The sequence below is a fragment of the Rattus norvegicus genome, chromosome 13 (assembly GCF_021556685.1).
Source record: "Rattus norvegicus strain SHRSP/BbbUtx chromosome 13, alternate assembly SHRSP_T2T, whole genome shotgun sequence".
Lineage (NCBI taxonomy): Eukaryota > Metazoa > Chordata > Mammalia > Rodentia > Muridae > Rattus > Rattus norvegicus.
In genome coordinates this window covers 75,773,532-75,787,605 of record NC_141546.1, presented here as the reverse complement: position 1 = coordinate 75,787,605, position 14,074 = coordinate 75,773,532, and the positions used below count along the sequence as shown (strand labels likewise).

Genomic DNA, 14,074 nt, shown 5'->3' with positions numbered 1-14,074 from the left:
TCATAAATATTTCCTAAGTGTTGAATTCAGTTATTCTTTTTATATATTTTTTTAAAAGATTTATTTTATATATGTGAGTTCTCTGTTACTGTTGCTGTCTTCAGACACACCAGAAGAGCGCATCAAATCCCAATTCAGATGGTTGTAAGTCACTATGCGGTTGTTGGGAGTTGAACCCGATTTGTGGAAGAGCAGCCAATGCTCTTAACCACTGAGTCAACTCTCCATTTGTTAAAGCTAACAAATCATTCCTTATTCCAAAGACTGTGTTTCATGGTTTTCATACTTACTTTTCCAGTTCTTCCTGCGAATGTGCAAACGTACAGCTGGCCCCACGAGGGCATCCTCCCCTTTGCTTCATATCTCGACACATGTATGTTTTGTATTTGCTATGCTGTGGAGGCTAAGGCCAAGATCCAAACACCAGACATAAAACAAAACACATAATAACAAATGTAAATTTTGATTTCAGTTTAGGATTCTTACAGCATAGAAGAATTTAAGCTAATTTCCATATTTATCTAAACTACTTAGAACAACTATTGAGGGCAGAAATCAGAGTTAAAAATTAAATTTTAATTATTTATTTTTACGTGTGTGTGTGTGAGAGAGAGAGAGAGAGGAGGGGCTCAGAGTACAATTTTGTGGAGCTGGTTCTTTCCTTATACTTTTACCTAGGTTCTAGGTATTGAACATAGGGTGCCTTAGCTTGCATAAAGCTTCTGCCTACTGAGAGACCTTTCCAGGTCCAAAATTAAAATTTAAAGGGAGTTGTAACAGGAGCTCAAGGTTAAGAGCACTGCTGCTCTTCCAGAGAACCTGGGTTCAATTCCCAGGGCCCATATGGCAGCTCACAACCATCTAGAATTCCAGTTCTAGAAACAAGACACCCTCTGCTGGCTTCCCAGGCACCAAGCACATGTATGCACATGAAGACATGTACCCATACACACTGTGTAGCACATGTATGCACATGCAGACATGTACCCATACACACTGTATAGCGACACACTGTGTAGCTTTCAGACCACATCAGAGAAGTTTCTCAGTGCAGTGCTCAGTCACAAACTGGACATCTCTATGTCACATGCACACACACACTTTCACAAAGGCTTAGAGACCAGACCAGCATGGAGGAGAGGTCTGGCAGAAAGAATGTAGAAGCCAGACATAGGGAGGACCAGGGCACAATAATAGTGTCTTCTAGACATGACAAGACAGAACACTCATAAACTCAGCCACAGTTCAATACCCTAGACTTTGATCTCTATGAGATGTTCTTTCTGCCAAGTTCCTACATAACCAAAAATCCTTGAAAATCCCTTAGCCTTGCAATTTTGGGGCTAATATAAACCCCAAATAATAAAATTTTCTGTGTTTGATGCTATTTTCTCAAAACCTGCTTTAGAAAGCTAGCCCTGTCGGATAGAAAAATAATACATAATTTGATCAAAGAACTTGGGTACTGGTCTTTATGCTCATTCAGTGGGATTACAGTATATTATGTGAGATCTTGTCTCTCACAAAAAATAAAACCAAAAAGACTTTAAAATGTTTATGCTTCTAATATTTGGTTAGTGGTCATAGAACATAAAGCTGACTCCTATCAAAAACCACAATATCTGTTCCAACAAGATGGCTCAGTGGGTGATGCTGCCAAGCCTCCAGGACCTACAAGGCTAAACTCTCACCTCCACATATATACACAAATTAGTGGAAAACAAGACTTTTTAAAATTAGAAGATGGTTTGGCACACTAGTAAAATAAACATTATTAATGAAACTTTTTAAAATACTAACAAAAAAATCTACGAATATTTGAAAAGTACTAGTGATTCAGCATTGGTATCAAAAAGTGACATTATCAAACTGAAATGTAACATTAAATTACTTAAGAAAAATTAAAATATTAACTGTTAACTATGTTAACTTATAGTTTCTATACTCAGAATCTTTTTTTAAGCAAAGCAATTTAAAAAATTATTTTATATGAATGCGTGTTTTGCCTGCATGTATGTCTGTGCACCAGTGCATGCCTGGTACTCACAGAGGCCAGAACAGGGCATCTGATTCTTGGAACTGGCAGGAGGTTGTGAATCACTTAAGTGGGTGCTTGGACTTGAACTGAGTTCTCTCAAAAAGCAGACAGTTCTCTTAACCATGGAGCCTCTCTCCAACCCCTATAGTCAGAGTCTGAAAATATTTGTATCATTAGTTCTTGCTTTGTATCTGTACCTACAATGGTCAGTTTCTAAGTATACCCAAAGTTGCTTATCTGAAGATTTCAAATAGCACTTTACCTGTTGTTGATCTGCTCCTTTTTTGCTGTGGTTCTGGATATAATCAACCAGTCCATGGACTACTGTACGTACAGCAACCAGTCCATTTTCTAGCTGTTCCCATGTTGGAGGAGGAGCATCTATAAAATTAAAAATTAAACAAAACCTATACTGTAATGCAGTGTTTTCTCCAATATTAAGCTAGTGTAATCAAGTTAATTGTTTTGCAGCTTTCAGACACTTGTCCATCTATGACAACTTAAAAGACCCTAGAATCAGCAGAGAGACGGGTCTCTGGGTACGCCTGTGGTGGATTATCTTGATTATGTTAACTTCTACAGAAATACCAATCTTACCTGTGTTATTCATTCCTCTTTGTTTCCTGGTTGTGGGTGTGATATGTAAGCTGCTTCAAGCTCCTGCTGCCTTGACATACTGGTCTGTACTGTGAGCTGAAATAACCCTTCTCTCTTAAACTGCCTCCAAACACACACACACACACACACACACACACACACAGGGGAGGCGAGTATGACAAGAACTGTGAATTCAGCTGATAGTGGAACTAGTAACCTTGACAAAATAGGTTTGGCTGGAATGGTGGAGACAGATGACTGATCAGACTGAATTTAAAACAGTGCTATATAACTGGAGACATGACCCAGGATCAGATCGTTTGTCGACAGTCTATCTACTGTTATGTAAGAAGAGGATATAACAGACAACTGTAGGAGATACACTAATATGTGGCAAGAACTGTAGCATTTCTTTTTTAATTGGTCAGAATGCTAATTAACAAAAATGGGGAAAATAATTGCTACACACACACTCACACAAATGAAGATCTGATTTGATTAAGCCATTTTGGTACTAGATCTGTAAACAAGGGGGTGATGAAAATTTAAGAGAGTCTGAAAGCCACCAACTCATTCTACAAGCAATGGCACATTACTAAATATGTGGAGATGATTTACTCTGCATCGATAAGTAATCTGAACTGACAGCATCAGATGTAGAGAAACTTGAAAGCATTAAGTTTCAGAGGAAAGGACTAAAGCTATCATTAAGGAATAAACAGGAAGTGTGGGTCACAGGAAATTGTGAAAGAAAAACACATAAATGCCATGTCTCAAAAGGTATGTAGAACAAGTGAAAGAACATGCAAACAAGACAAAAGAAACACAGCTAGAAGAGCAGGCATCACAGATGAACTCACGTTGAAACACAGACAGATGATTATGTACTAGGAAGCACTGGCTGCTTCCTGGGTGGTCCTGCAGACACACCCAGAACCCTTGATGCCCAGGTCCCTTTATATAGAGTGAGCACTTGATGCTAAGAATCCAAAGGCACAGACAGCACTACTGTGGATGGAGTGGGGTGGAGTGATGCAAATAAAAACAAAGCAGAAGTTTCTATGTATCAAAGAAGAAACATCCAGTATTAGTAACTGGATTAGAGACACATAAAGTAGTTTACGGACCCAGAAGTCATGTCTGGAAGGAGTGACTAGGAAACTACAGTAAGCAGTATGTAGCTTTAGCTCCATAGGAGGAGTGAACTCTGGAGGACAGCAGTGGAGCACTGTTCAAGTAACAGGTCATTAGGTCATTTTCAGGTCAAGGAGGGGTAAGAAAAAAATGCCCAAGTAAAGGTTAAGAAAGCATATAATGAATAGAATAAGGCCTTATGAGAAGATGGAATATTGAAAACGCAGCCAAAGAAAAGCTGAGAAAGCTACTTTGGGAAACTTTAGAGGGAGGTAACAAAAGAAAACTGAAGAACCACCAAGCAGTACCGAGGGACACGTAAGGTCCACTGACTTCTTACCTGGACTAGGGTCAATGTTTGCTAGTAGCTCCAAATGGGGTCTTAGTCGGTTCAAATTCGCTGGATCTCCAGTTCGCTGGAGAGCAATTGTTAGCTCCTGAACACTCTGTGCAAAAGAGGCAGGGGTCTGCAACTTAAAAGAAAAAAGTAAACATTAATTTTCCAAAAGATCAGATAACCCTTTTAAAGCACAGTTTATTTACACCGTCATTTTTTCAGTTTATTAAATTTACTTTGTATCTATCTACCTAACCTATGCTGTGGTTGGACTGAAACACCTGCTGTCTAAAGATCCTTCTTTCTATCCACAGCTTGGATACTATGTACAATACCATGTTCCCTACTCTTTGACTAGGAGGCTTTCTCCCCATATCACTGTATTGGTTGGGTTAAGAAGTATAATCTAGGGGTTGGGGATTTAGCTCAGTGGTAGAGCGCTTGCCTAGCAAGTGCAAGGCCCTGGGTTCAGTCCCCAGCTCCGGAAAAAAAAAGTATAATCTAGAAATAATGTCAGATAACAGTAAGAATAATGCCACTGAGTAGTCATATTGAATGAGTTCAAATCACGACATTAAATATATAAACTGTACAAACTAAATTTCATATATTTAATAGTCTAAATAATTTCAAATGTCTAACAGCTGAAAAAACAATGTTACAATTTGACCGCAGGACATAGAGAGATCAAACTGGAAAAGACGTGAAACCTTCCTCCTTCTTGGCTAGCTTTTATAGTTCTATGCAGGGTGCTGGGGGAGATTAAGTCAATAATGGTCTCACCCACCAGCTAACCTGCCCAGGCAAGAGGTGCCCATAAATATATTCATTTTATAAGTTCTGTTATTCTAGAGAACTGTGGCTAATATGAAGGTATTCAATGAAGAGTTACAAACAGTAAAAAGCAGAAAAAAATAAAACGAATTCCTTAATTCTCAGTCAATCTGTTATTCAAAAACTGTCATGTTTTGGGATATCTACTATAGTGGTCTTTATATCAAATCAGTTGATAAAATAAAAACAGGGTTACTAAAATTTTTATCAAGCTCACCATGGGAGGTAATATTTAGTATATATAAAATTATTCTGAGTGGGAATCATAAAGTCGCAAGGCATATATCTGAAAGATCATTCACTAAAAGACTCCTATATAAAATTAAAAGGCATTTGGGAGCAGGGTTGAGGGGCTGGAGAGATGGCTCAGTGGTTCAGAGCGCTGGCTGCTCTCCCAGATATATTTGATTCCCAGCACCTATATGGTAGCTTGCAAGTATCTGTAACTCTAGTTCCAGGAAATATAAAGCTCTCTGGATTCTTTGGTCAATAAAGAAAGAAAGGTGATGACAAGGACCGAGGGAGAGCACTGGTTGAAGCACTGTAACACTACTGTCATTTTGATAGGACTAGCTATGACAGAATATCTGGACACAATGAATCTCATTTACAGAAGCCTAACATAAGCTATTTCCAATAATATTCATTTGTTAAATAAAGTAATTACAAAATAATGATTGTCAAGACTCCAGTAAGGGACAGTAAAGACACTACCTTGTCAATAATAGACTGCATATGAGATTTATGAGACTGGTCCCCATAAAGCAGAGAGGACCACTGGTCTGGTGCAATCCTTAAGCCAGCTTCCATAGCAATTTGCACTATCTGGGAGTCATGTTCTCGCCTCAGAGCTTCATAAGTCCTAAATTCTTCTTTCAGCTGCATCAAAGAAGAGTCTTCATCACGTTTGGTGACCTAAAAAGACACACAGACACACACACAAATCTAATAACAGACAAAAACCTCATACTTTATATAAACACATATAAACAAAAAAAAATTGTGATTTAAAAAAAATCCAATTTATTTTGGGTGTTTTGATGTGTACCATAAGCGGCAGGCATACACAGAGGAGAACTCCCAGGAAGCAGTTCTCTTCTTTCACCATGTGGGTTCCAAGACCACCACTGAGCCATCTCACCAGCCCAGAAAAAGGAAAAAAAAAAAAAAAAAGGAAAAAAAAAATCAAAATAACAGCTTTCTTTTAGCAGAAAATAGCCAGATAAAAATGGGATCCACCATCCTGCCTGCAACATCTCCCATTATAGATGTCAAAATCTTGCCTTTTAAAAAAAAGTTTTAGTATTAATTTATTCTTTTCTTGATCTTTAGTCACATTTTTTATTGGATATTTTTTATTTACATTTCAAAGGTTATCCCCTTTCCCGTTTCCCTTCCATAAATCCCCACCCCTATCCCATTACCCTTCCCCCTTCTTTTATAAGGATGTTCCCTCATCCTCCCTCCCCTTTCTGCCTCCCAGCTCTGACATTCCTCTACACTGGCCCAGCCTTGGCAGGATCAAGGGCTTCTCCTCCCATTGGTGCCCAACAAGGCTGTCGTCTATTACATATGCAGTCAGAGCCATAGGTCTGTTCATGTGTACTCTCTGGATGGTGGTTTAGTCCCTGGGAGATCTGGTTGGTTGGTACTGTTGTTCTTATGGGGTTGCAAGCCCCTTCATTTCCTTCAACCCTTTCTCTAACTCCTCTGATCGGGACCCCATTCTCAGATCAATGGTTTGCTGCTAACATTCGTCTCTATATTTGTCATGCTCTGGCTGAGCCTACAGGAAACAGCTATATCAGGCTCCTGTTAACATGCACTTCTTGACATCAGCAATATTGTATGGGGTTTGGTTGGCTGTATATGGGCTGGATCCACAGGTGGAGCAGTCTCTGGATGGCCTTTCCTTCAGTCTCTGATCCAAACTTTGTCTCCATATCTCCTCCTATGAAAATTTTTGTACCTTTTTTTAAAGACAGGGCTCTCATTACATAGCTCTGGCTGGCCTGGAACTCACAGAGATCTGCCTGCTTCTGCCTCCCCACCCCCACCCTCAAGTGATGGAGTTAAAGGTATGCAACATCATCATAGCTGCCATAGATGTCTGAATCTTCTTAAAGAAAGAATGACCATGTGGGTAAAATATTCACAGTATAGAATTTAAAAGATACTAGTGTATATACAAGCATTTTTAAATTTAAAATATTTAATGAGTATAATTATTTTAAAAAGCAGTATGTTTCTTCTTCATAAATACAGATCACAACTCTAGGGTTTGCCTAGCATTACGTTATCTGACACTAATAACTAAAGAGCTTCCAATATGACTAATTGGATTTATCTTAATTTTTCCATGGAGTTTTGTGAAATGGGCCATAGCAAAAAGTGTAGAGCACGAGATGCGGGACTGTAATAATAATAATGATAATATTTTAATAATAAAGCTTGCAGCTGGATGTGGTAGTACTTACTTGCAATCTTAATATTCAGGGGGTAGAGGCAGGACCACCAGAAACTCAAGGCCAGCCTTACCTATCTAACAAGTTCAAGATCTTGAGGGCTATAAAACTATTTCAAATACAAACAACAAAACCAACCCCGTGTTTTGTTTTTTTTTTAATTTTAAAAGAAGAAATGCAGGGAGGGAGATGGAGAGATGTTCAGAGAGTAAAGCACTTGCTGTACAAGCATGAGAATCTCATGAGCTCACCATCCCCAGTTCCAACCAAATGGAGGTGGGCAAGCAGGACACAACCTCAGTCCCATGTCTAGAAGGAGCATAAACAGAACTTTTTAAACTTGTACTCAGCTACCTGAATCAGGAAGCCCTCAGGCTCAGTGTGATGTCAATAAAAATTAAAAAGTGCCACTGGAGAAGACACCTGATGATGACTCCAGCTTCCATGTGTGTCTGTATGCTACATGCATATTTAAAAAAAAAACATAAAAAACCCAACTACCTTATTTAACACTTGCTCTGTGTTAACTAAACCATTGTATTACTATATAAACTCACTTTAATTTTTATAGCACATCTGATGTATGTGTTATTGTTATCTCAGTAACTTATACTTTGAGTGAGGCTGGATTTAGACTAAAGGTTTAAAAATTTAAAGTAATTCTCGCCTAGACTCACAAATTCCCTATGACATTTTAAAACACATTTGGAGGCTGGAGTTGTAGGTCATGGCAGAGTGGGTAATTCCCACATTGCCAAAAATACAATTGTATTTTGTTAACTTTTTAGTCCCATAAGGACCTATATCAATCATTATAGTAGAAAATTCCCCCCTTTTAACTTTCTTCCTAAAAATACCTCATACTATTACAGTCAGAAATTATACATCACACTTAAATTTTTTTAAATGTACTCCTTTTTATTTTTTCTAAAACAATACTGGATTTTATTAAGCAAGAAGTATACAATCTCAGAGAAAGAATCATGTATGGGTATTAAAAAGACCCTACCACTTTATCCTTATAACAAAGTAAGGTCCAACTAAACCTTTCTAGGAAATCAGATAAACACAAAAAAACTTAACTACTTTGCTATTTTCCAAAGATAAATTAAAAGTACAAATAAACATGTGTGTGTATGTATGTATGTATGTATGTATGTATGTATGTATGTATGAAATATGTATGAAAATACTTCCTCAACATAGGCTAGCCCTCTTTAAAAGGTAGAGTATGCTTTCTACACGATACATCGGCTCCCAGAATGTAGTATTAGTTTGAGTTGTGGATGCTGTGGATTGAACCCAGAGCTTTGGACACATTATAAGCACTCTGTCACTGAGCTATATCCCCAACACCTTCATTACTCTGAAAACAACACAGGAATTTTAAGAGCTATCACATCAAAAACACCAGAGCTGTAATGTATTGAAAAGGTCAAATAGGCTAGCCAGATGGCTCAGCAGGTAAAGGCACGAGCTGCAGAAGCCTGACAGGCCAAATTCAACCCCAAGAACACAAAAGTGGAAGGAGAAAAGCAAGTCTACAAAATTGTGTTGTATCTGCTGTAGCACGCACAAAACTAACTAACTCTCTCTCTCTCTCTCTCTCTCTCTCTCTCTCTCTCTCTCTCTCTCTCGGTTAGAGGCTCGAGAGATGGCTCAGAGGTTAAAAGCAGTTGCTAGTCTTTTAGAGAACCCAAGTTAGGTTCCCAGCATCCTCGTCAGGCGGCTTACGAACACCTGTAACTTCAGCTTCAGAGAATAGGACACACATATACTCGAATATATACATAAAGTAATAATTAAACAAAATGACTAGTGAATGACTTAAATAACATCAGAATTTACATTTTTTTCTAGAGCCATCAACATGGGTCAGTGGTAAAGATACCCGCTGCCAAACCTGATGACTCAAGTTCAATTCCTGGGATCTATCTGGTGAAAGGAGAGAACCAACACCCATAAGCCACCTCCTTACCTCCATATGCACAGTGACACATGCATACCCATGTATCACTGATCCCCCACATTATACAAAATAAATCAAATTTTATAGCATATTTATTGTAAAATAAAATTTAGTAAAAAAATTTATTTATGAGATATTCGACTATAACTGAGGCAGAAAGATTATTATCTAGGTCAGAAAAACTACATAGTGAGTCTGCCTCAAATAATAGCAACAACAAAGTTCCATTTCAAAACTTGCTCATGCTTTATTGGTTGACTGTGATACTAGGAACTCAGGGTATTACACACTAGGAAAAGAAAGACTCCACCTAGGAAAGCTTCTTATAATTTATATCTGTTTCTGTTAGTAGAGAGCACAAAACATAGAAAGCATACAGACATTCTGAAATATATCCTAAATTATATTCAGTGAAGAATTACTTTATTCTTTCTAACCATTACAATAAATGTGAAAAATACTATATTTAGAAAAACTCAGAACTGGAGACAGTAATTTTCGTTGTAAGTCAATACAAAAGACTGAGACCCATTTCAGTACAGTATCAGCTGAGGAGCTACAGTGACTGCAGGAACGGATGGCTTTAAAGTTAGCAGGGTCAGAAAGTTGGTTACAGGATATATCAGAAGGAAATTTTATTTTAAGGAGACAGGAAAATAAGGCAGGATGAACAGTAAGTGACACCTGATGGGTATCAATGTTTAAGGCAGTGCAGATTCAAACTGGAATGAATATGTCCAGTATTATCATCTACATTGAACCAGACAGTGAACTGGTATCTCGGACTGTACCATCGCATAAGGAACAAACTCTTAAAAACCTTATTACTGACTCTGGACTAATTTTGCTTACAGTCTTGGATGATATGCTGGCTAGTTTTGTGTGAAAATGCTTCCACTAGACTGGTGTGTAAGCAAGCCTGTGGTGCATTCTCTTGATCAGTAACTGATATGGGAGGGCCCAGCTCATTGTGGGCAGTGTCACCCCTGGGCTGGTGGTCATGGCACTAAGACAGCAGGCTGAGTAAGCAGCTCTCTTCTATGGAGTGTTTCAGTTTCTGCCTTGAATTCTGCCAATGACGGACTGTGGACATGGATGCAAAATAAACTCTTCCCCAAATTGCTTTTGGTCATGGTGTTTTTGTCACAGTAATAGAAACCCTAACTAAGTAGAAATCCCAAGACAGAAGGAATAACAAGATGATTAATCTCTTTATATAAATTTAAGAGGTGAGACTATATTTCAGCAATATAGTACTTGTCTAACATGTGCAAGTCTCTGGGTTCAATCCCTACCAGTTGTAAACAGAGAGGTCTAAAACAAAACTGAACAAGACAAACCCAGGATTTAACTAGAGCATTATATTTTCTGAAAAGTACAGGCAATTTTACTAAGGTCCAAGTTTAATGTTTAGGTTCATACCTTGAAGCAGGAGGCTCTGTAGAGGAGCTGAACAACATGTCCAATGCTGGTTTTAGAGGCTTGAGGAAAACGTGGCTCCAGTCTTTGTACCACAAAGAGAACCAACACTTTCCGTGATAATGCAGAACCATCTTCCAAGGCCAGCAAGACCAGCTTCAGAGCTTCCTCCTGCATCGCTAGAGAAAATGGTACAAACAAAATGTACTGTGAGCAAAGATGATCTAAATCCATTACCCGAAGAGCAATATAATACCATGCCATTAACAAGCAATACAGTGAGCCCAGCATGGTATTCCCAGTGCAGGTAATCCCAGTACTCTGAATTAGAAGCCAACCTGATGTACAGATTGAGTTCCAGGATAGTCAGGGCTACATGACAAAACCCTGTCTCAAAAATAGACAGACAGACAGACCAAAACCAAACCACCACCACTAACAACAAAACCCCCAAACAATAAAATATATTTACAACTACATTTTAAAGCCACATTTGTGGGCAATTCTGTCATTTTCTATTAAGTAGATAAGTGAAACAGAATTTAACAAAAGATGAGGGTCTGTAAATTTCTTAAGGGTTTTTACTCTATACTTTTAGAATACCTTAGTAAGGGTAAGTAAGCAGCCAGAGCAACAGACAATCTTTAATTACATACCTGGTCCAAGGAACTGGCAGCCCCGAGCTCTGACTGCTGCCCAAAGGTTAGAAGAGAGTTGCTGAGGATTCTGGTGCTGGAGAATGAGCTCTGTAACTGTGCGTTCACCTAAAGATCGAGCAGCCCTCATAGCACGGATCCTGCCTTCTTCTTCCACTAGCTGGCAATGGACCAGAGTTACAAGTTTTCTCTGCATTGGGCGACTCAGAACACTCTGAGTAGTGCTATTCAAGCCCACTCCTGGAGAGGAGAAGAGAAAAGCTATTTCTAGGTTTACAATGCAATTTTAAGATCTAGGAGCACTTCCTCAGGAGTGGCTCAACTGTGGGCTAGTTCTTGGTCTTATTAGCATACTTAAAGTAAACAATAAACCAACAGTTTGGGTAACCACACCTTTAGTCTTTGAGAGGCGAGGGTAATTAGATCTCTGAGTTCAAGGACAGCCTTGTCTACTGAGTGAGTTCCAGGGCAGCCAGAGCTACAAAGAAACCCTGTCTTAAAACATCGAAATAAAACAAGTAAACCAGTAATTAAGTAAATAAAACCATACAACACTAACATTTAAAAAGTAAAGCAAATATAGTAGACAGATCTCACTATGGCATTCAAAACACCATTACTCATTTTAATCATAGAAGAAAAACTGACAGAAAACAGCAATTAATCCAAGACCCAAATACTGTTGTTCTAATAGTTCTGGTATATTATTACTGGTGTATCTTACTAATAGTTAACAGCAGACCCTTTCTGGAAGGTAACGACAACTTCCATTTTCTACAAATGGAAACTAAACTAGACAACATTCAGAGTTTATCACATAAAAGCTAGGGATATAGCTGCTAGAATGCATAACCCCTGGGCTTAATTTGCAGCATCCCCCAAACAAGTTATCTTTGCCCTTGGGAGGTAGAGACAGGATGATCAGAAGTTCAAAGCCAACCTGGGCTAAATGAGACCCTGTCTTCAAAGGAAAAAACAAAACAAAACAAAACAAACAAAAAACCCCCAAAGCTGTCAAAAAATGAAAAGCTCTTCTAAATCATGCTGTATGTATTTCTACAGCCACTCGTAGTTCCAACATCATACAAACTCTGGATTTAGTACTACTTTATATGATGTGGTTTATAATACTATCTAGCATGAAGTCGGCTTGGCTTATAATGAATAAATAAGTTTTATTAGCACTCACTAGGGCTAGTTATATGGACAGTTCAATAGTAGAATGCTTGTCTAACACTGAAAACTAAGTAGGGGAAAAGTAGAAATGGAAGGAGGGGGGTTAAGAAAGGGAAGAGACAGAGAAAGAAAAGGTTTCATACATTTGTATTTTATACATTTGTGGCTCAAATTTTGTGGTAAAGAAGTATCCATAACAGATATTTGGCCAAGTGTGATAGGGAACACCTTTAATCCTAGCGCTTGAAAGAAGAGGCAGGTAGCTCTCTATGTGGCCAGCCTGGTCTACATAGCGTTCTGGGTCAACCAGGGCTACATAGTAAAACTCTGTCTCAAAAAACAAACAAATGAACAAACAGTTGTTTGTTTAAAATGGGATTTTAAAATTCCATTTACCTCTCGCACTGCTGAGTGGTTTCAGGTACAATGCTAATTCTTCTACACATTTCTTGGCTTCCTCATAATGCTTTGTATCTTCAACCCCACTACACAAAGTAATGGGTTGTTGCTCAGGGATCTGGAGATAAAAGGAAAAGTTTTGAGTGTTTTATTAATTTATATTAAATGTTTTACTGAGTACAATTTAGCCACTGATAGTCCAGGTGCTTACAACATTAAAACTACTAAATTTGCTAAATGCTTTCAAACTTCTTACCTGCATATACTCATCCACATCCCCCCCCCCCCAAAAGAGGAAAGAGAAATGTTTTAAGATAGGCTAAGTGTAGGTGCACGTAATCCTTTGACAACCCAACCTGATCTTACAGATGGCACACAGGACGAATGGGTTAGAATCAGCCATGACACAGAATACAGACACTCAAACTAAGGCATGCAGTTGGCAAAAGCAAGGCTGAAAACACTTGATATTGTAAACCATACCAAAGCTAAGTATTTTGGATTAAACTGTATGTAATTTAAACTTTTAAAGCTAAAGAACTTGCAAACAGCATTACACACTGAAATTAACAAGTTAATTTTTTAAAGACTTAAATTTTGTTTTTCCTTATGTGTGTGTGACTGCATGTGAGTATGCATGCCACATGAGGGAACTGGATCCCTTGCAGCTAGAGTTACTGGTGACTGTGAAAAGAGCTGCCTGGTGTAGGAGCTAGGAAATCAGTTCAGCAGCAAGCACTTACTCTATATTACTAAACTATTTCTCCATTCCCTAATCTGTAAAACCTAATGGATTGCCTGCAAGTCTTTGTTTTGCAAGAAGCACGTGCATGCGTGTGTGTGTGTGTATGTGTGTGTGTGTGTGTGTGCGCGCGCGCGCGCGCGTTACCAAGTAGAAGAAAGGAATTTACTAATTTAAGGGGTAGGGATTCTTTTGTACCACTAGAGGGAGCATGAACATAGAAATGGAACAGCCAACAGAACCTCAATCTGTCAACTAAATCAGGATTTTTCTAAGGAAAACCTTGTTTTCAGAGGCTAATATATTAT

General features: G+C 38.4%; 1 protein-coding gene across 2 annotated transcripts in view; it reads right to left on the bottom strand.

Moving 5' to 3' along the window:
- Rc3h1 (ring finger and CCCH-type domains 1) overlaps positions 1–14,074 on the bottom strand; it is a 71,851-nt gene that overhangs the window by 23,396 nt on the left and 34,381 nt on the right. Inside the window, exons 3-9 of one of the 2 annotated variants that reach the window (NM_001430820.1) lie at positions 13,022–13,142; positions 11,450–11,689; positions 10,797–10,972; positions 5,655–5,855; positions 4,110–4,242; positions 2,301–2,419; positions 291–403 (exon numbers count right to left, since the gene is read on the bottom strand). In NM_001430820.1, the coding sequence (NP_001417749.1) occupies positions 291–403; positions 2,301–2,419; positions 4,110–4,242; positions 5,655–5,855; positions 10,797–10,972; positions 11,450–11,689; positions 13,022–13,142 (1,103 nt within the window). The remainder of the gene's footprint in view (positions 1–290; positions 404–2,300; positions 2,420–4,109; positions 4,243–5,654; positions 5,856–10,796; positions 10,973–11,449; positions 11,690–13,021; positions 13,143–14,074) is intronic. The other variant, XM_087581621.1, reaches the window with a different exon arrangement.